This window comes from Patagioenas fasciata, chromosome 9 (genome assembly GCF_037038585.1).
Source record: "Patagioenas fasciata isolate bPatFas1 chromosome 9, bPatFas1.hap1, whole genome shotgun sequence".
Lineage (NCBI taxonomy): Eukaryota > Metazoa > Chordata > Aves > Columbiformes > Columbidae > Patagioenas > Patagioenas fasciata.
In genome coordinates this window covers 15536481-15557337 of record NC_092528.1, presented here as the reverse complement: position 1 = coordinate 15557337, position 20857 = coordinate 15536481, and the positions used below count along the sequence as shown (strand labels likewise).

Below are 20857 nucleotides of genomic sequence, written 5' to 3'. Positions count from 1 at the left end.
TAATGTTACCATTTACTATTTTCCTGATTTCTAAAGCTTGCCTATGAACTTTTCTGAGGGCAAGATGACTTTTGCGGTAATAAAATGTGAACAGTAACAGACTCTCATGGCATTCAGCTTTCAAGTGCTAATTGTGAAACCTCTCCTACATGATATGCCATCAGGTCAGGGATCTAGATAAAAGGATGCAATTAGAAAATAAACTGACTATTTTTTTTAAAGGCAGTACTAAGATCCAGAACACTGTGTTCTTTAAAGGAAGAAAACACTCTCTTCCTTTATGCCACATGTTAAAACTTAGTGATTTAGGTGGGAAGAGGACTTTTTCAGTCCTTTTATTTATAGCATTACAAAAGCACAATGAAATTTGTTTGCTTTCAGTTTCTTGATGATTTTATTTTTTAAAAAACAACAACCAAAAAATGAAAATACAAACCTAATTCTAATAAATGATCTGTTTTAGTCATATTGCCTCAATGCTGTCAAGTCAAGACCTTAAGATAGTAGTTGGAGCCCTGCAGATGGCAGAGATTTTAATGCAAAAGTTGCCTGACATTTTCAGTGTTTACTTCAGAAGAGAAGGTAAGTCTTGCTTGTGCTTCCCCCCTTGCCCTTAGTCTCCTTTAGTATTTTGAAAGCACGTATGTGTGGAGAACACATATCCTTTATCCCCAGCTTCATCTTTCCAAGCTGTAAAAAGTTATTATTCTTCTTGAATGATAAAGGCAAATACATGTAAGCTGTTGTCATATGACTGGGAAGGAGCTGACCAAGGCTCTGGAGGAGACAAGTTTGTTTCTTCTGAGTCTGAAAGAAGTTTGTACAGGCTTACTAGATGCTAGCAAACTTATATTTAGGCTTAAGATGCTTTGCTGAAATTACATGAGTAGTCTCACTTGACAAAACAGATGAACCTTTGGCAGGAATTCTTTGTTATAATCTACTGGGGATTTTGGGGTTTCTTTAGCTACTGTTGATGCTGCTGTCATTAGTTTTATTTTAAACTATGTAAGTTAACTTTTTCAAGGAAGACTTGAACTGCTTTTAAAACAATATTGATGGGTGGGGTGAGGCAGTGCTGTCATAGTCAAAGCAGACATTCTAATAATGGACTTCTACCTGTTCAAACATCTTTGTCTTCATCCCACCTCACAAAAAACCCCCCCACAACCAAACCAACCCACCAAACAAAGATTTCTTCTCTTGCAAAGGTGTGATGCACCAAGTGAAAAACTTAGCAGAGTCTGAGGCTCTGCTAACAAGCCCACCAAAAGTGTGCACTAATGGATCAGGAACGCTGGGTACCACAACAATAAGTACTGGAACAGCCACTGCTGCCAGTAATGCAGCTGCTGATTTGGGCTCTCCCAGTTTACAACACAGCCGGGAGGATTCTTTGGATCTGAGCCCACAGGGGTAAGTGTGGTATTTGTTGTGAACAAACAATTTGTGTGTGTGGTTTTATTTGTTTGTTTCCTTCAAAAGTCTTGACTGACATGAGCTGCTGCAGTATCATCTGTGTTTTGCTGTGATAGTTTCCCTTTAAAGAACTAAAATGGAGTGGTGGTAGAGCTATCAATGGGTAGTTTTGGTTCATTTTATATCAGTTTTTTTTAAACTACCATTGAAAAAGGAGAAAGGAAGAAACCAACCAACAAAAAACACCAAACAAACCCAACACACACGCAAAATCCACTTGTGACCTGATAGTTATGATATAGCAATATGAAACAATCCAGGTTGTTTGGGGAGAGGCTGGAAAATGCCAAAAGCAACAGCTGCAGTCTCATGTAACTCTTGAGGACAGAGTGATTCTTTCAGAGAAACAATAACTGTGGTGCATGGTTCCTTTCTGCTGCAGACTGGATTAGAAAGAAGTCATAAGTTATTTTGAACACTTGTAGAATTAGAACATCTTGTAGGAATAAATTATTTTAGTGTTACAGTTTGCCTTTGTTTTAAAGGTGAAATGTTTGTTCTAATTGTCTTAATGTATTGGTATAGTAAGGAAACTCACCTTAAACCAGAATTGAAATATGTGAACTTGGGAAGTGCAGGGTTTGGTGAGTAGAAACTCCATAAGTAGTTGAAAAATGTTCGTTCTGGTTTTGCATAGGGGAGACAGGTCAAATAGCCAGTGTTTTTTGGTGTTTATTTGGTAGAGGTCTTTTAGATATTCTTTTCTTTTTAAGTGTATTCTAATAGATTTCATAACCAGATAGCTACACAAATAAAAACATGAAAATTATGAGAATCCTTTATTCAGTGGCACTTCTGACTGTATTTGGCTGCCCATAGTAGAAAGGTGACAGAGAACAAAACCCTCTCTTTGTCCTTCCAGTTAAAACAGAGTTGAGGTTCCTTCCCTCAGAGCTCGTTCTTCCCCTGTGCCCTCCTTGTTATGGGATAGAACCTTTTTTGAGTTCTTGAGGAACAAGCTGGCAGATGCACCTTAAACTGAGGGGGGGTATGCATATGAATATGGTGGGTGGAAACATGTTACTTTGTTTTTAAATTTGGACAGACGACTGAGCGATGTTCTAAAGAGAAAAAGACTGCCGAAGCGAGGGCCAAGGAGACCAAAATACTCTCCTCCAAGAGATGATGACAAAGTAGACAATCAAGGTAAATCATTCTTAAAATGTGATACTCTCTCTCTTTTTAAATTTAAAAGTAAGCTTGCAGGCTTTTGAAAGTGCTATCTGTAATAAAACTGTTGATTCTCTTAATTTTGTCTCTGCTTCATCCAGCTAAAAGCCCTACAACTACTCAATCTCCTAAATCTTCCTTTTTGGCAAGTTTAAATCCTAAAACATGGGGAAGATTAAGCACACAGTCCAACAGTAATAATATTGAACCAGCACGAACAGCAGGAGTAAGTGGTCTTGCAAGGGCTGCTTCCAAGGATACCATTTCCAATAACAGGTACTCGCATGCAAAATCAAAATAATTCTAATATGGTATTGACTTTAAGGTGCAGCTGCTTGCTTATGATAAGCCATTAGATGATTAAGTAGCACCTGTCATGGAAGTTTGAGTTTAACCACTTTTGAAATAACTCTGAAAGAAAAATCAATAAATTAAGTTTGAGAAAATAGCATCTTAATAGGTTAAAGTAGCATACTGGGGAAAAATTGGAGAATTGGGGAAAAAATGGTGTTAGAAGTAATCTGTAGAGAACAGACCCTTACTGTGTTGGAGTAAGAGGAAAGGATTTAGTCTGTGACTGCTGTTAAACACGATGAAAATGATCCTCTCGCTGTGTTTACTTGTAAAATTGGAGTATGCAAATGGTAAGTGTGGCCAAATGCCTTTTGTATGCTTCCTTACAGAGAAAAAATTAAGGGCTGGATTAAGGAGCAAGCCCATAAATTTGTAGAACGTTATTTTAGTTCTGAAAACATGGATGGAAGCAATCCAGCACTAAATGTATTACAGAGACTTTGCACTGCAACTGAACAACTCAACCTCCAGGTTAGAAATGGCAAACTTACTTGGGGTGAGGGTGGGAATGGACGCAGTGAAGTATTTAGGAGACAAGCAGAGGAAAGCTGGCCAGTATTTTAAGCATAGGCTTTTTCTTCTTAATCTTAAATGATGATACAGTGTTTCCCAACTTGCAATGGTGTGCTTGCTTGGTTTTCTTTTTGTTGTTGTTTTTGGGGGTTTTTTTTGGGGGGGGGTGGTGGTGGTGGTTTTTTTTTTGGTTTGTTTTCCTAAACCCTCTATTTGAAGCTTACCTTTATGTTGCATGAGACAGAACTGAGACCTTGCATTTCTCTTAAAACAAGGAAAATGTAGATGTTGCCTGTAATGTCCCCTCTTGAATAGAGAAATTGCTCATCCTCAGATTACTTGCATTGTTATTGCTTGTACTGAGTTACTATACGCTACAGGCTTTCCCTTTTTTCCTCCTCCCTTTAGAGCTGTTCCATGCAGTAGTAGGAAAAACACAATTTCCTATGCCCTTTATAGCTGGGTAGTAACACACTACCTTCATATTTTTCAGGTGGATGGTGGAACAGAGTGCCTTGTAGAAATCCGTAGCATTGTCTCGGAGTCTGATGTCTCCTCATTTGAAATCCAGCATAGTGGGTTTGTTAAACAACTGCTGCTTTACTTGACATCTAAAAGTGAGAAAGATACTGTAAGCAGGGACATCAGATTGAAAAGATTTCTTCATGTATTTTTTTCTTCTCCAGTAAGTTTTATTGTTTTGTTATTCTTAGTTTTTCTCTCAAAGTGTACTTACTAATCATCTGAGAGGTTCAGCAATGACCTTGACTTTAAGATAGAGTATAGAAGGATTGTTTTGTTTATGTCTAAGCTGTATAACACTACAACTTCCACATAGTTCTATGTCTTTACAAGTCAAACTTTTTAGAATACCCTGTAATTACAGAAAATTCCATACAACAGTGGAAAAAGAAATAATCTAAAATGGCCAATTGTCTGAGTCTTGAACTACTTAAAAGTTGTTTCTGAGTTTTAAGAAGTTGATATGGAAAGACTTTGGTCAGTAATCTTATCAGTTGCTCTCTGTACTCCTAAATACTGCAAGAAACTAGATTGTCCTGTTTTTAAAGTGGAAGAGAGGAAAGCAGACAGCTACAGCTTCTATGAAGCTTACTACTCATGGTTAAGGGTGAATGTGTAAAATCTATAGAGCTGTTCAGTTGAAGTCGGGAAGGAAAAGTACATTTTTTTGAAATGAGTCTTTCATAAATTTGTCATCTCGTCATCCTGATACTGCTGCTACTTAAAGTGAGAGCAGTGATTCTCAATTTCTGTACGTGTGTTCTGGGTTTTTTGGTTTGGTTTTGTTTGTTTTTTTTTAAACAGCTTGTGGTATAAGTTGTTTTAAGATTAATTAATTCAAGCATGTAACTAAAGGACTGGAATTTATTTCAGCTTCCTGGAGAAGAGCCCCTTGGAAGACTAGAGCCATTAGAAAATGCACCTTTGTTGGCATTAGTCCATAAAATGAACAATTGCCTCAGTCAGATGGAACAGTTTCCTGTAAAAGTGCATGACTTCCCTAGTGGAAATGGAACAGGGAGCAGGTAAGGATTAATGCTCAGGTAACAGTTTTTGTTGGCAGCTTTTGTTTTCTAAAACCTGTTTCAACATGTAAGTTCCAGGAGTTAATGGAAAGTTCTGACCCTGTTACAGACAAAAGCAATTACACGGTTGACTTTTTCTTTTTCAGTGGAAGATTGGATATTTAACCAAAGGTTTACTTACAGTGTGGAACTTCTCTGATTGGAGGTGGATGTGTAATTTTAAATGCAATTTCTAAGCTTAAAAAATTCAAATGTTTCCCTTGTTGCCATGTAACAAACACCAGAAAGAAATCATCTGTTAATTGCTGACACACTGATATTTTATTAGTGAAGTAATTAAATTGCCAAGTTTGTATTACAGTACTAAACTCTGATATTCAGATAAGTTCTGTTCTCTAGGATAATAATAGATTGAGTGATAACTGTGGCTGTCAACACAGTTTAAAGTAACTGTGCATCTGCCCTGTGTCTTAAGATAAATTGGATTCCAAATCTAATCTGTGTTTTAAGTAACAAATTTGAGTGACTGAAGAACTATTTCTACAATTTATTTTTTGTATTTTATTAAATCAACATTATTTTTCATTAATTGCATAGTGGTTAGTAAGTCTATTCGAGCGTAAGTTGCATATAAGTTTTGAAAGTGTTTTGTGGCGCTGGCTAAAAGCTCAGTTTGATTAGAGACACATTCTTGTGATTATGTAGAAATTAGGAGGGAATGAATACTGAAAATGATTGTTTTGAAAACTATTATTTTGAAGTCTGAAATGCTAGTCTTCTGTCTCTCAGGTAGTAAGATAGAATGGATTATTTTGTCACTAATTGTGACACAACATCCATTACAGTAGATGTGTTACAGCTTCAGACTGTAGCATTAATCTAATTTACATTAAAAATCAGTATTTTTTCTGTGAAACTGTTAAAATCCATGGGAATCAATGCAATATACAGACTTCTAATGTGTGAAGGAATTGTCTTGATACTGACTTTGTGAATAGCGTGTGCTCCATAATCTTACACGACTTCCTAATATGTACTATTTCTGTAGAAAAGGGGAGAGCTAAAAAAGTTATAAAGCTTCTAATCATAGAAGCAAAATTCTGCTGTTCTTTTTGGTAGAAAATTAAACATGGGAAGTGAGAGTACTGCAGCATTGACTACTAGTCTTACTGTGGATTATATCAGTGAGGATTTTGAGGCATTAAGATTAGGTAGTCTTCCACTAGCACCTGGATGTAGAAGCAGCCCAAGATAAGAGGTTTGTGTATAAAAACAGCTAGCTTGAGTATTGATTGTTTGAGGTGGAACGTATGTATAAGCTATACTTGGCCAAAAAAAAGTTTTCAGGTTGTCTCTTTAGGTCCTTATTAAAAAAACATATGACTAGTTACTTGCATTTTCCACCCCTGATTCTGATCCTTATTGCGCTGCAGGTAAATGCAGCTTTAAATCTTATGCGGCATCAGTGACCACTGAGCAGCTCCAGACCTCAGAGATGGTCAGTATAGGCCATACTGTAATTAGACCCCAGACTGGACTGGCTCTTAATCAATGTAGCTTTCATTGGAAACTGAATTTTGTCCAATTTGGATTCCAGTGTTCTTGTAGAATAGAGTTTTTAATCTGTTTATCTGTATCTTAGTATCTTATTTCTGGAGAAATAGACTGAGAAATAATACTCAGAACAACTGAATTCTTAAATGCATGAATCAGCCTATTTTAATGCATTTTTAAATGCTATGTGGTTATTAGATTCTTTGTGTAGCAACTTTTTTCACAAATTATTTTGAGTTTTTCTCTTAACAGAGGATCCCAAGCTTTAAAATTCTTCAATACACATCAATTAAAATGCCAGCTGCAGAGACATCCAGACTGTGCTAATGTGAAACAGTGGAAAGGTGGACCTGTGAAGATTGATCCTTTGGCTTTGGTACAAGCCATTGAAAGATACCTTGTAGTTAGAGGTATATATATATATTATACAGTCACATGTGTTTTGCTTCTTGGGATAATCACTACTGTCAGTAGTATGGAATCCGTAATAACCTGTGAGGATTATACTGAAGGCAAATGGGAGGTACCTGTAAATGTATCTTGCTCACAGGGGTGGAGACTAAGGGTGCGGACAACCTGCTCTTTTCTGGGACAAACTCTTCCCTGTTGTAAACAATTCAGTCTAAATACTAACACAAGTGTAATCTAGTTGGACTGTCAAACTGACTGTAACTTGGCATTTTTTATGCCAGATGTGGATACTGAAATGTGTTCTAGTGTGTCTGAATGTTGCTTTTTTTTAACTGATATATTTTGGAGCTGTTTTAAACAGTGGAGTCTAGAAAAAAGTACAAAAGCATTGCTACATTTCATGTAAAAACAAATGAGGATATCTCTTCTCTTGCCTCAGGCTATGGAAGAGTTAGAGAAGATGATGAGGATAGTGATGATGATGGGTCAGATGAAGAAATAGATGAATCTTTGGTAAGCTTTTGCTGTGGGGGTAAGGAAGGGAACAGCTTAAAAAAAAGCTAGCTACAAGTTTCCTTACTTGTGTGGTGTGTTTTGTTTTTGTTGTTGTTCAGGCTGCTCAATTCTTAAATTCAGGGAATGTGAGACATAGACTGCAGTTTTACATTGGAGATCACTTGCTGCCATACAATATGACTGTGTATCAAGCAGTTAGGCAGTACAGTTTGCAAGCTGAGGAGGAGAGGGAGTCTACAGATGATGAAAGCAATCCATTGGGAAGAGCTGGGATTTGGACAAAAACTCACACCATTTGGTAAGTTGGCTAGAGAAACTGAGGGACAACTCCAGTTTCCTAGATGTACATACATAAAAAAAATATGGGAATATAGCTGTGTCTTTCACATGCCCCTCCAAATCTGTGGAGCTTTGATTTTCCTGATGTCCTTGAGATACTTAAATCTTAGTAGGAATTCATTGTTAGCTACTGCTCTTTTTGGTTCACGAGCAAAGCTGCTAAACAAGAATTGGAGATTCTTAAATGATACCTGCTAGACGGAGAGAAGTCAGTGTTAGGTAACTAACCACGAACAGAGAATGTGTCTGTGGCCTACAAGTAATGGTCAACTTCAAACTGGTTTCCATAGTATTAATACATTGCTGTGCAGGTACGTGAATTCTCTGGCTATACTTTGCAGGGAGCAGGATTGACCTTTGACTGTGCCAAACTTTTAAACATTTAGCAGTGTCTTTTTCTTTCTAATACTTAAATGTGTTATGCAGAAAAAACCCAAACAACAAACCAGCACCAACCAACCAAACAACTCCAAAAAAAAAGCCACAACCACCACAACAAACCTCAAACAAACTGTTTTTTTTGTCTCTACGTTCTGCTTCTCTTCTTCCAGTTCATGGTGCCAGAGGGAGGGTCCCCAGTTTTCTTCCCCGTGACATACTTTGCTTCAGAGGCTTCAAAGGCTGGATGATACCCAAATGCTTTTGTCTTTCTGCTTTTAACTGTCATTCAAGTTAAATTCTGGCAGTCAAAGAATTAACACTTCTGTAACTGCTTTTGATTCTATGTAAGTTAGTATTTTGCAAACATGTTTTTAACTTTCAATTTCTTTTTAGGTACAAGCCAGTGCGAGAGGATGAAGATGGTAATAAGGACTGTGTTGGTGGTAAAAGAGGAAGAGCACAAACTGCTCCCACAAAAACCTCCCCTAGAAATTCTAAAAAGCACGATGAATTGTGGCATGGTGAGTGTGCTACCTTCCTTATGTTAGATTTGTGGAATTTCTGGAAGGATGGGGGAGAAGAGTCTTTAGGCACCACAGTGTTTCTTTTAAAGCAAGCAAAATATAAGAAAACCAAGTATATATTAATGTGTTTATTAAGACTAAAAATAAGATACATAATTATCTGACTCAACTGTTGTAGTTAACTGAATGACATGACTATTGCTACCTGCGCTCCTAATAATTAAATATTGGAAAGACTAATTGTTTTGTTTTAATAACATTTTCTTTTTTTCCTGCCAGATGGTGTATGCCCTTCAGTATTAAATCCTCTAGAAGTTTACCTCATATCTACTCCACCTGAAAACATAACATTTGAAGATCCCTCATTGGATGTTATTCTTCTTTTGAGAGTTTTACATGCTATCAGTCGATACTGGTATTACTTGTATGATGTGAGTAAAGCACTTTTTAAATCACTTTCATACTTGATACAGACAACTCTGTTCTGAAACACCTTAAAATAGTCTTTTTCCCTTGCCTGCTGCCCACCACCAAGCCAGAATAATGCCAATACTATCATTTCCCCCTACCTGTTTCTCTAACTTCTGGTAAAACAAAGGCTATAAATTCTTACAGTCGATTATACTTTCTCTGTAGTGTGTAAAACACTTCTATGCTTTTCCCTTCTGTAAGTTCAAAGAGCAACATTATTTCTGAAAATAAATTGAATAGTAAGAATCTACTCAACCTTATTTTCATGGCTTAGACTCTGTATGACCAAAGTGACAATGTTTTTTTTTCTTGTGATGATAAACAAATTGGAAGTATAAAAACCGCTCTTAACAAAGGCATAATATTTTTTCCAGCATTTCTTTAGAAGTAACATTGTTTTTACTTATTACAGAATGCAATCTGCAAGGAGATAATTCCAACCTCAGAGTTTATCAACAGTAAACTGACAGCAAAAGCAAACAGGCAGCTTCAGGATCCTTTGGTAATTATGACAGGAAACATACCGACTTGGCTGACAGAACTTGGAAAAACATGGTACGAATGACTTGCTGTATAGTGCCTCTCATTTGAATTCTGTAGGCCACTTGGCTGGGCAGCCCAGCTGTATCATAGGCGACAAGGCTTTTGAAAATGCTGGAGGAGAGTAGAATGTAGTCAGGGAACTCTTGCTAAGTTACACAGTGACACTTGGATAAATGTTTATACCTTTATTGCAAGCTTAAACTAAATATGGAGGCATAGACTAGCTGCAAAGTGTGGACCACTTCTTACAGGAGTTTCTGAGCAACCTGAAGTTTTCTTTTTGAAACATAGTATGTGATTATCCAGGTAATTTCTTTTTTTCTCTTGTTAAACTGCTTAATGGCATTTTCTCATACCGCTACATTCATCTTAACATATTCAATATGGTCCACAGGGAAATATTTTTATAATTACTGATAAAATACTATAAAGAATTTTATAAAGCTGTTTTCATAGTACTTTGTAATACTTTTTACAGAGCATAAGCTGTAAGCCTTCTGCACTTGAAAGAAATCGGGGTTGGTATTTGTGAATTTTTCCAGATGTTAATTGAAGCAACACTGACAATTGACTGGATATATGTACTCAAGAGAAACTATTTTCAAATATAAGCTTTGCATAGCCAAGACTTTCAAGTGTTTTGAGTTATTTTTGTGGAAGTTAGGAGTTTCTGGAATTTTTTGTAGATGCTAGTTGGAACACAGCTAACTAATCCAATGCTCTTTACAGCCCATTTTTCTTTCCATTTGATACCCGCCAAATGCTGTTTTATGTAACTGCTTTTGATCGTGATCGAGCCATGCAAAGACTACTGGATACCAATCCAGAAATCAATCAATCGGATTCTCAGGATAGCAGAGTGGCACCACGACTGGACAGGAAAAAAGTAGGTATACCTTGTTTAAAAACGGCATGAATGAACTGTTTTTGTATTGTTTTTAAGAAGTTCATTGTGAGCAAGATTCATTTGTAAAACTACAGGTTTTGGTAGTATACTGATGAAGGGTGAGATATTTTTTTTTTCATTTAAAAGCCTCTGAATAGAAAGCACAATGTTACTGGGTGTCTGCCAGCAGGTGGCAGAAGGGGCTCAAGGATGCTGCACCTGCTTCCTCACATCCTGCTTCATTTTGGAATCTTTGCATAATTCCTGAAACTATACTCAAAGAGGTTACATTAGTGATATTTCCATATATTAGCATGTAAACTTCTGGTTTGCTTTATGTACAATTTCAGAATAATTCAAGCAATAGTATTTAGACTTTTAAGTGTTACCTAAATAAACAAAAACATGATCTTTGTATTCTGGGAGAGTATTAAACCTCCTGTCGCAACATAATAAAACTAAGCTATGACTGTTTTAAATTGAGGGAATCTTCGGTGTCTGCCTTGAGACTGGAGAGATGTTATCTTAAACTAAGATCTGCATAGTATAGGTCTGCTGTATGATTTTGAATACCTCTGAGGAAAAAAGACAAGAGACATGAGAATCTACTTCAACTAGCCTACAGCTTCCGACATTTAGGAATCCCAGTGCTGTTGTGTGTGTGGTCTTTTCTATTCTTTTTTGTTGGGTATTTATTCTGTTTTGTTTTGAAATCTGCCACTTTCCCTACTAGACAGTCTGCAAGGGCAGAGTATAAGATTGTTCCTTTAGGTTGCTGTACCTTTGCATCTTAATTCTGTGTTTTCTTCTCCACATATTAGTTTGAGGTATGTAGCAGCATACGACAACACTGCTATGTTATAGTCCTACTGCCAGATTCTTGGCAGGAGTAGTACCTGTTAGTTATACTGATAAAAATGTAAGGCATTGGTTTTCCATTTTATGTCAAACTCTTTAATTCTGGTCAGTTTTCAAATAGAAGCAAGAATTATTTTATCAAAGTACAAGCTTGTGAATTGTTGAACTGTGGAACTATTAGCATGGGGTGGAAAAACTTGTATAACTTTTTTTCCTGTTGTAACTGCCTTGGTACCTGGGACTTACAGACATAATTTCACTACTTGAAACTTCTCTAATGTATAGCGCACTGTGAACAGAGATGAGCTGTTGAAACAGGCAGAATCTGTGATGCAGGATCTAGGCAGTTCAAGAGCCATGTTGGAAATCCAGTATGAAAATGAAGTAAGTAACATCAATGCAGTCTAATTTAACCCCTTTTTACTGAAGATTAATTAAAAAAAGTTACAACTTTCATAAAATGACTTGGTCAGAGTCTTGGTCCTTCCTATTGCTGGTGCTACAGAGCTTTATCTATTAATTATCCCTAATGCACTTGGTTGTGACTTGTACTTGCTGGCAGAAAACTTTCTGATCTACTGCATTTCATAATCAGTCTTATTCTGCAGGGTGCTTTTTTGTAACTCTAAAGAAATAGCTGTGTGCATTTCTTCTATAATATCATCAATGGGTGGTTAATACTTTTATTCCACTATTATTCCCTCTGATACGTGGTCTTTCCAAGCTGTTTCAGATGTATTGTAAAAGTTGGCATAGTTAGGTTTGGTTCTCTAGATGCTTTTTGCAATGCAGTTTCTTTATAGCCAGTAATGTACTATGTTTCTCAGACTAAGAAAAGATTTGATATTCAAACTGACCTAATGGACTCATTTACTTATTTATCTCATTCCTCCTCCTCTCCCAACATCCTCCCTCCCTCCCTTCCTCCTGCTGAAGGTTGGCACAGGCCTGGGCCCCACACTAGAGTTCTATGCACTTGTATCTCAGGAACTACAGAGAGCAGACCTAGGCCTTTGGAGGGGAGAAGAAGTGACTTTAGCCAATCCAAAAGGTAAATGTTTTACTACCTTAACTATCGATATTGATCTAATATTAAGTAAGTTGACTTTAATGATATGAATGGCTTTGACTGAAAAAGTACCTCAGTTTGGGGTCAGATAATATAGCTCATAATAGTGTTTGTGGTGGTATGTGTGTAGGTTTTTTTGTTTGTGTTGGTTTTTTTGTTTGTTTGTTTGTTAAGTTTTATGTGAAGCTCACACTATGTTTATCTGATAGCTACTTTCAAACTTGCATCTGGAATGGAATTAGCTGTGTATGTATTGAACTATTTTTATTTTCTTCCTCAACAGGAAACCAGGAAGGTACCAAGTACATCCATAACCTTCAGGGCCTTTTTGCACTTCCTTTTGGTAGAACAGCCAAACCAGCTCACATTGCAAAAGTTAAAATGAAGTTCCGCTTTCTAGGAAAACTAATGGCCAAGGCCATTATGGATTTTAGACTGGTGAGGATAAAATGGAAAACATAATTCTAAAGGGTTAAGTGCAAATTCTAGTTCTGGCTCTGGGGAAAAGTAGTGTTGGAATTATTTTCAGCTCTAGCAGTTTGGACAGGGTGACTGGAGATGAGCTGCAGCTGAGCTTTTGAGGTGGAAAGGGTAGTGTACGTTGAAGGTCTTTACAGTGGCTTTTGAGACCATAGTGAAAAAAATAAAAGCCATTGCCTGCCATGTCTTGCAATCGCTCTCCAATCCTCTTTTGAGATAATTTTGGGCTTACTGTTATTCCAGCTGCTAGCTTGCTGGTTGCTCTTATGAATATGTACTAGGCAGTCAGTTGTCGTTCTCAACTGTAAATTTCTCAGACATGATATTTTGGTGTGTGCCAGAACTATGAAATAATAAATAGTGTTCTGGTTCTAGTGAAAAGATAAAGTAGCAGAAGATATAGTTTTGGAAGGTGGTTCAATACTAACCAAAGTTTTAATTTCCAGGTGGACCTTCCCCTTGGACTTCCTTTTTATAAGTGGATGTTACGACAGGAAACTTCCTTGACATCACATGACTTGTTCAGTATTGATCCAGTAGTAGCCAAATCGATATATCACCTTGAAGATATTGTAAGACAAAAGAAAAGACTTGAACAGGACAAAACACAGGTGGGAAACTAACTTTAAGAATGGAAGAGTGCATCTTCATGCATGCTCGGATTTTATGAAGCATCTGTAATTGAGAGTGTATGGTAATGCTTAATAGTGACAGTGGCTTCATGCTAATAAAAGAAGTCATTTTAATGTTATTAAATAATTGGCTAGTTATCGTAACAGTCTTTTTTGTAATGTAGACTCTAATATTAGTAATTTATTATGGGATTCTTCTGTGTGGTGAAACGCAGGCTAGAAATGGCTAAAATTGCCGGGTGTTTGCGTAAGGTTAACTTCTTTTTGGGCCACTTTGAAAAAACTAACCAACTTTAATGTCAGAGGAAAAATCTATCAAATACATAGATATATATATAAACATTCAAAAGTCTTGGCTTTTTTTATTAGTTGGTTTAGTAAAATTTTCAAGTCTTCTATAGGAGTGCCTTTTGTGTGTTTTTTTTCCTCCCACATTGAAAACCGTATGCAGAACTGCTGTGAACTGGCTTCATATGTGAGCATACAGGTTCTTTCATAGATACAGAAGAATCTTCATTTTTCAAGCTTAGCTACGCTTAGCTAAAAATACCATTCACTGTCACTGAGTAGTGATAAAAGGTCTTTGGCATGCATGCTCTTTCTGGCATCCTGATTTATAATCTTAATACATCTGCTTTGTTATTAGTGAAGTTATCGCAAGCTTGTGGGCCTTTTTTCTTCTTTACCTCACTGTCTCACTCTCTCTCCTTGGTCACTGCTTTTAATTTCCCAATAAGGATTTGAAAAACCTGAAACCTGGTGGATGAAAGCGGAAAAATGTCAGTATGGATGCCTAATGTGATAGCTGTTAACTATTCTAAGGAAAAACATAACCTGAGAGCCTTAGCATATTAAAAGTCTCTTTCTCTTGCAGTAGTGTTTTCTAAAGAAATAATATGCAGGAAGTTAAAGTAATTCCAAAATTGCTAGAAAAAAGTGTACTGTTACGGTCTTTCAAGTTTATCCATTAAGACAGTTTACTTGGTTTGTCCTGGTTTACTATTATGTATTAGGTTGGTGCAAAAGTAATTGTGGTTTTTGGACTGTGAATTCTAAATCTTTATAATTAGGCTCAAACACATCTTTATTAATCAAAATAGGAACCGTTACAATCAGCAAATTTTTGCTAATGAGAAATAAGGGGTTTTTTTATTCCTGTAGTGTAAAAATCTGTGCTTTGGGATTCAACAAACTCTCAGAAAGCATTTTCTGTGTCCTGCTGGTTATGGAAGCGTTCTCCCTGCAAAAAATTGTCAAGATGCTTGAAGAAGTGGTAGTTGGTTGGAGAGAGGTTAGGTGAATATGGCAAAACTTTGTAGCCCAATTAATTCAACTTCTGAAGTGTTGGTTGTGTGATGTGTAGTCAGTGTTGTCATGGAGAAGAATTGGGCCCTATCTGTTGACAAGTGCCAGCTGCAGGTGTTGCAGTTTTTGATGCATCTCCTTGATCTGCTGAACAGACTTCTCAGATGGAATGGTTTCACCAGGATTCAGAAAGCTGTAGTGGATCAGATCGGCAGCAGACAGTGACCAGGACTGGTTTTGGTGCAAGTTCGACTTTGGGAAGTGCTTTGGAGGTTCTTCTCAATCCACCCACTGAGCTAGTCATTGCTGGTTGTTGTATAAAATCCACTTTTTGTCACACATCACAATCCAATTGAGAAATGGTTCATTGTTGTTGTGTAGAAGATGATGACACTTCAAAACAATGATTTTTATGTGTTTTTTTCTTTTAAGTCAGCTCATGAGGCACCCACTTATCGAACTTTTTCACCTTTCCAGTTTGCTTCAAATGCCGAATGACTGTAGAATGGTCAACTTTTCATGTAGTTGTAAGAGTATCAGCTTTGATTGCTCTCAGTTGGTGGTTGTCAGCTTCTGATGGCCAGCTGCTATGCTCCTCATCTTCAAGGCTCTTGTCTCCTTTGCAAAACTTCTTGAACCACCACTACACTGTTAGCAGTTCCTGGGCCAAATGCGTTGCTGATGTCACTTGTTATCTCCACTGCTTTATGACCCATATTGAACTCAAATAAGAAAATAGCCCGAATTTGCTTTTCATTTACCATAATTTCCATAGTCTAAAATAAATGGAGAATAAACAGCAAGTAATAAGTCAGTGGCAAAAAAACATAAAGCAAGAAAAGTGCATTAAACTGATGTATAACATAACCAAATTTCTGAGAATGTGCTCTAATATCAAGTGGCAAATTTCAACAGTGCAAAAACTGCACTTACTTTTGCACCAACCTAATGTGAAAAATACAGAAGGAAAGCAAAGAGTGCTGTAACAGTATTCATAGTGATATTCTTATAGAAATGTTTAGTCAAAGCTGCTGCTTTAGAAGTCATAACTTTTGGGTAGGTTAATGTGAATGAATCGTTCTCACTGGTTTTCACTTACCATTTTTCAGACCAAAGAAAGTCTACAGTATGCATTGGAGGCTCTGACAATGAATGGCTGCTCAGTGGAAGATCTAGGGCTGGACTTCACGCTTCCTGGGTTTCCTAATATAGAACTGAAAAAAGGGGGAAAAGATACACCGGTTACCATCCACAATTTAGAGGAGTATCTCCGGGTATGTAAAAGCAAAGCTAGGCCTAAAACTTTATTCTTTCTACCTTGCTCCCAAGTAGCTTCCATATTTATTTCAGTTTGTTCTCGTGAACTGGGCACAGCAGTAATTTTTTTACTGATTGCTTCTGTTCTGTACTAGTTCATTACTACAGAAAAACTGTTGGAATCCTAGCAGTGCACTTGACTTTAAAATTTTTATAGTACAAAACAGTCTGGTTTATACATAATGAAGTCATCAGAAGTAGGTTTTTTGATCTTAAGTGTTATAGTAAGTGAGGTATTTTGAGCTGTGGACTTTGAAAAATGTGTAAAAAGATCCCACATTTGGGTACAGTAATTAATTTGTTTGCAATAGTGAGTTAGCACCCACACTTCAGTGGGCTTTGAACTGCTGTAATAATAGTGATGTTTTCTCGAGTCAGACTTCAGAAAACATCAGCTGAGTTGCAAGTCAAAACCCAAAAAAAACCCGACAGAAGGAAACACAAAATCCCAAACCATAAGAAAGATAGGTAAGGAAAAGAGTGCAATAATAAGTTGACAGTACACCTGTGTATTGATATATTCTTATCAGAATGGACAGAAAACCTAGAAAAACAACAAGGCAATACTGCTGAACTAAGTTATGAAACTCTTTCTCTGTAAGAAAGTGTTAAAGGTAAAAGGTTAAAAACAGTCTGGAAAAGAGATGAGGAAAGGAAGGAAGAATGCAATATTATCACATAAAGTCCTGAGTGGGATGGAGGTAAGAATGATCGATTTCATCATGAAAAAGCCATTATTCCGATTCCTAACCTTCTGACAGGTTAGTCTGCTTCCAGTTTCACTCTGAAGACTTAAGATTTTTCAAGCACTGATAAGAAACATATCTGTATCATTAAAAATGATTCAGAAAGGGGCCTGTAAGCTCCTGGATATCAACTGAGAACTTTGAAGTTATTCCATAGTCATCCTCACAACTGAATATTGAGCAGTTGCTCTTCATTTTCCAGATTCAAGCTGTTATGCACATATCCAGTTCTCATATTTTTATTTGCTGAAAGCAAATTCTGCTAGTCAGGAGTTACTTACAAAATTAAACTACAGACTTATAGATGGGCAATGCCAACAATCATGATTTGTTAGAAACAGTATTTCTGGTCTCTATTTACTCAGGAAAGCTGAGCAAGGTTGCTTTCAAGTCTGGTTTTTGTACAGTTTTGCAGTCAGGTTTTTTTTTTTCTTCTAGGTAACATGTACCAGGTGTCTGATATGCTGAGAAAGGCTTGCAGACATCTCAGGTGTCCTGTAGTTGTCCTATTGCAGGCCTCTGGTGTTGTAAAGGAAAAGCAGGTCACTGCAGAAAGCTTGCTTTCCTCTTATTTCGAAACAGCTTTTGAGACTATTTTCTTTAAAGGATACCTGTGCACTTTTTCTGTCCTTGTCTTTATATTCCTGCCTTATAGAGAAGATTTTAAACTAGATCCCAGTGATTAGCAGTACAGACTTCATGTCAAGGAAATGGAAAACATTTCAGAGAGAAAAATTAGTGTCCTCTGTATTGCAAGTCTGATGAATTGCAAATTAGAAATAGTGTATTTAATTTATCAGGTAGCCTGTACAGTTCCCTGTGGGTCAGCTGCCCTGCTCTTGGAAATGGCATTTTCATTAAAATCTTGTGTGTGCATTGCCATTAAAAGTAGTTTATAAAGCTAGACTATCTTCCTGTTACTATTCGTGCCTCTCCTGCAGGCATGTCATTCCACTCTCCTCCTCCCTTTCTTTACCCAAGAATGGTTCCCATGAGAGTTACCTTTATCAGGAAGTAGAACTATTTCAGCTACCAGTATAATGAAAGACGTTCTTTCCTCTCCCCTGTGCTATAAAGAATGAGACTGGCTTTGTTCTAAATTAGTGGACAAAAAATTTCTGGAGTGCAGGTTTTTTGCCCAGCAACTTGATCTCCTCTTAGAATCCACAAGAATACACTGCAGTTTAATTTTGCCACATACTCCTGGTCATAAAAAGTAATCACAATTTTAAGTCAGCCACAGAATGCAGTAGGACAGCCTTCGGTGCTGCTGGTGCTTACCAGCTTGCTCTTTGGTATTGCGACCTGACTTGTGAAAGCAGGGGTATGTATCCTACCTGAAATTCAATGCCTGACCTTTTTGTAGGAAAGCTTATCAACAGATCCCAATAGGCTTTCAAGAGCTTTCTGGACCAAATAACTCTTCAGTCACTGGGGCAGTGTTAAATACTTGCTTCAGGAGTCTAGCAGTATCAGTGAGGTTTTTAATCCTTTTCAGATGCATCCTTAGATGTCTTTCAAAGCACTTTTCAGCATTCCAGGTCAGCTTTTAACACATTTGAAAACTAGTAGTTGTGTGTTGACAGCACATGTTTTACAACCAGCCTTCGTTTCCTGCTGGAGTTGAGGGTAATCAGGGCAAGTGTAGTCATCAGTAGCACTAACGGGCAAATAATCTGAACTTGGTGTGCAATCTGCTGTGTGCAATATATTTTTTTAATTTAGTGGAGAAATACTGGCTGCAGGAGATTTAAGAGAAATTTGGTCTTGTTTATGTCATGTCCCCTTCCTTCCTAGCTAGTGATTATTGTTTCAGTATGTGCTGTCCACTTTTGAAGGTGAAGTTAATCCTGAGGATAACTGCAGATACAAAACAAAACAAAAAAAGCACACAGAAAAAGCCTAGACTCCTGTCTTACTGTCTTTTGCTTTATAATTTTTACCAAATGCCAGTAATGTGAAATTAAGTTATTTCTTTCTTCCCCATGTATTCTTATAATATTAAGCTACTTAATATAACAAAGTCTGAAATTCCTTTTCATAAATGTGTTGGAAAAGGGACCCATATATTTATGTGGGGGAAGCTAATATAATACTACCAATGATGCCCTAAGGATTTCTGTTCAGTTGCTGCATTTTGAACAGATATCAGTGTACAGAGAAAACATGTAGGTTAGGCTTCTAAAAATATCCAATAAATATTTATTTGTTTTAAAGTATTTTGTTAAACAGGATCAATTTAACCGGCTTTTCTGAATTCCGTGTATTAACTTTGTTTTTGATAAAACCGATTGCAGATAAGTTATTGAGCTCTGCATGAGTTGCATGCGTGGGCTATTTTAAATATGAGGGTTTTTGAACTCTGACTTTAAGCTAATTTACAATGACAGACCACATGAGGAAGTTGTAAAGAAAAAAAGTGTGTTGCGTTGCAGCAGCACTGCCCGTGCCCACATGCAGCAGTGTCAGCTCGTGAATTCGGACAGAACAAGGCAACGCTGTAGAGCAGCTCCATGTATCTAAGTTCAAACTCTGCTACAGCTACAGTGAGCATATGGTTGGGCTTCTGTAGAGTTTTTTCTGCAGCTGCAGTCTTTGGTACAGTAGTTATCATTCCAAGCTTCCTTTGTTCAAATGACTCTTTTTCCCTGCAGTTGGTTATATTTTGGGCACTGAATGAAGGTGTTGCCAGACAGTTTGACTCATTCAGAGATGGATTTGAATCGGTCTTCCCCCTCAGTCATCTTCAGTACTTCTATCCTGAGGAGGTTGGTAAACCTGATTTTACTGATGCTTTTATAACCTTGTATCTATATGTATGGACAGTGTGAACCTGTGTGTGCACTGGATGCACTGCAATTGTGGCTTTCTGATGTGTGTTAGTAAAGCATAGTATCCTTTAAACTGCATACTTAAATGTTAAAGATTTCTTTGGTCATTTATTTGATGCTTTTATTATGAACAGCTCTGTTTTCTTTGCAATTGAGTGTATGGAGCTTTTCTGAAAAAAGTTCTTAAATTTATATATGCAGGCTCTCTATATTAGCATGGATACTTTAATTAAATTAATTGTATTGTGGTACCTCTTAATAGCTGTAGATGTGGATGCTACCTGGATGGATGTTCTCTGTGGTTTTCTTTTGTTTGTTTTAAAAGAGTAATTGGCTTTTTAATAAAGCTTTAGACAGTAAGAGAAGATCAGCTGAAGCGGTAAAGAATAAGGATACTTCATCTTGCCTTGTTGTCACCACCTACCATATAAATTTCCTTGTAAAATTCTTGCAGTCTTAATTGTGTCTCAGTTCAGTCCACTTACGATTGTAAGGACTAGAAGAGTGCATGTTTTATTACCTGGCCTTTAGGGAGTTTATCTGAAGACTGTGCTTTGAAGGGTTTGTTTCCACCTTGACTTGATGAAATGTCGTGCATGCTCTGAAGCAGTGTGTTAGCCAAGCCTTTCTGTTACTTTTGTTCTTGGTGCTTTGCAGTGTAAGAGTCTCTTAAAGCTGCTCATAGTGATTCTTCTTTGTGGCTCTCTGGTACTACTTTCAAAGAGTACCACCACTGTTCTGAACTGTTCATGAACAGAACAGCTAGGGGTGTCAAACCTCTTGTTTTATTGAGACTGGAGCTTTACAACTCCTTGTGTATCCTAGAAGGATGTCTTTAGAAACTTCTAATGTTTTGGCTGTAGCCTGTCATTTCTTCTTGCCCAAGTGCGTAGGAAGAATGGGCAAAATAATTGAAGTACAAAACTGCTGT

The 20857-nt window shown here is 37.1% G+C and overlaps 2 protein-coding genes across 7 annotated transcripts in view; one reads left to right on the top strand and one right to left on the bottom strand.

Annotated features, from left to right (window-relative positions):
- Positions 1 to 20857, bottom strand: part of RASA2 (RAS p21 protein activator 2) — a 423219-nt gene that overhangs the window by 202751 nt on the left and 199611 nt on the right. The window lies entirely within an intron of this gene.
- TRIP12 (thyroid hormone receptor interactor 12) overlaps positions 1 to 20857 on the top strand; it is an 80279-nt gene that overhangs the window by 56150 nt on the left and 3272 nt on the right. For 4 of the 6 annotated variants that reach the window (XM_065844229.2, XM_071812507.1, XM_065844225.2 and 1 more), the window contains 20 exons: positions 464 to 582; positions 1212 to 1416; positions 2525 to 2625; positions 2751 to 2925; positions 3333 to 3474; positions 4010 to 4201; positions 4912 to 5063; positions 6855 to 7027; positions 7468 to 7541; positions 7643 to 7842; positions 8658 to 8785; positions 9068 to 9219; positions 9672 to 9814; positions 10532 to 10688; positions 11832 to 11930; positions 12483 to 12597; positions 12899 to 13053; positions 13542 to 13706; positions 16142 to 16306; positions 19750 to 19863. In XM_065844229.2, the coding sequence (XP_065700301.1) occupies positions 464 to 582; positions 1212 to 1416; positions 2525 to 2625; positions 2751 to 2925; positions 3333 to 3474; positions 4010 to 4201; positions 4912 to 5063; positions 6855 to 7027; positions 7468 to 7541; positions 7643 to 7842; positions 8658 to 8785; positions 9068 to 9219; positions 9672 to 9814; positions 10532 to 10688; positions 11832 to 11930; positions 12483 to 12597; positions 12899 to 13053; positions 13542 to 13706; positions 16142 to 16306; positions 19750 to 19863 (2926 nt within the window). The remainder of the gene's footprint in view (positions 1 to 463; positions 583 to 1211; positions 1417 to 2524; positions 2626 to 2750; positions 2926 to 3332; positions 3475 to 4009; positions 4202 to 4911; positions 5064 to 6854; positions 7028 to 7467; positions 7542 to 7642; positions 7843 to 8657; positions 8786 to 9067; positions 9220 to 9671; positions 9815 to 10531; positions 10689 to 11831; positions 11931 to 12482; positions 12598 to 12898; positions 13054 to 13541; positions 13707 to 16141; positions 16307 to 19749; positions 19864 to 20857) is intronic. The other 2 variants (XM_065844230.2, XM_065844226.2) reach the window with 1 other exon arrangement.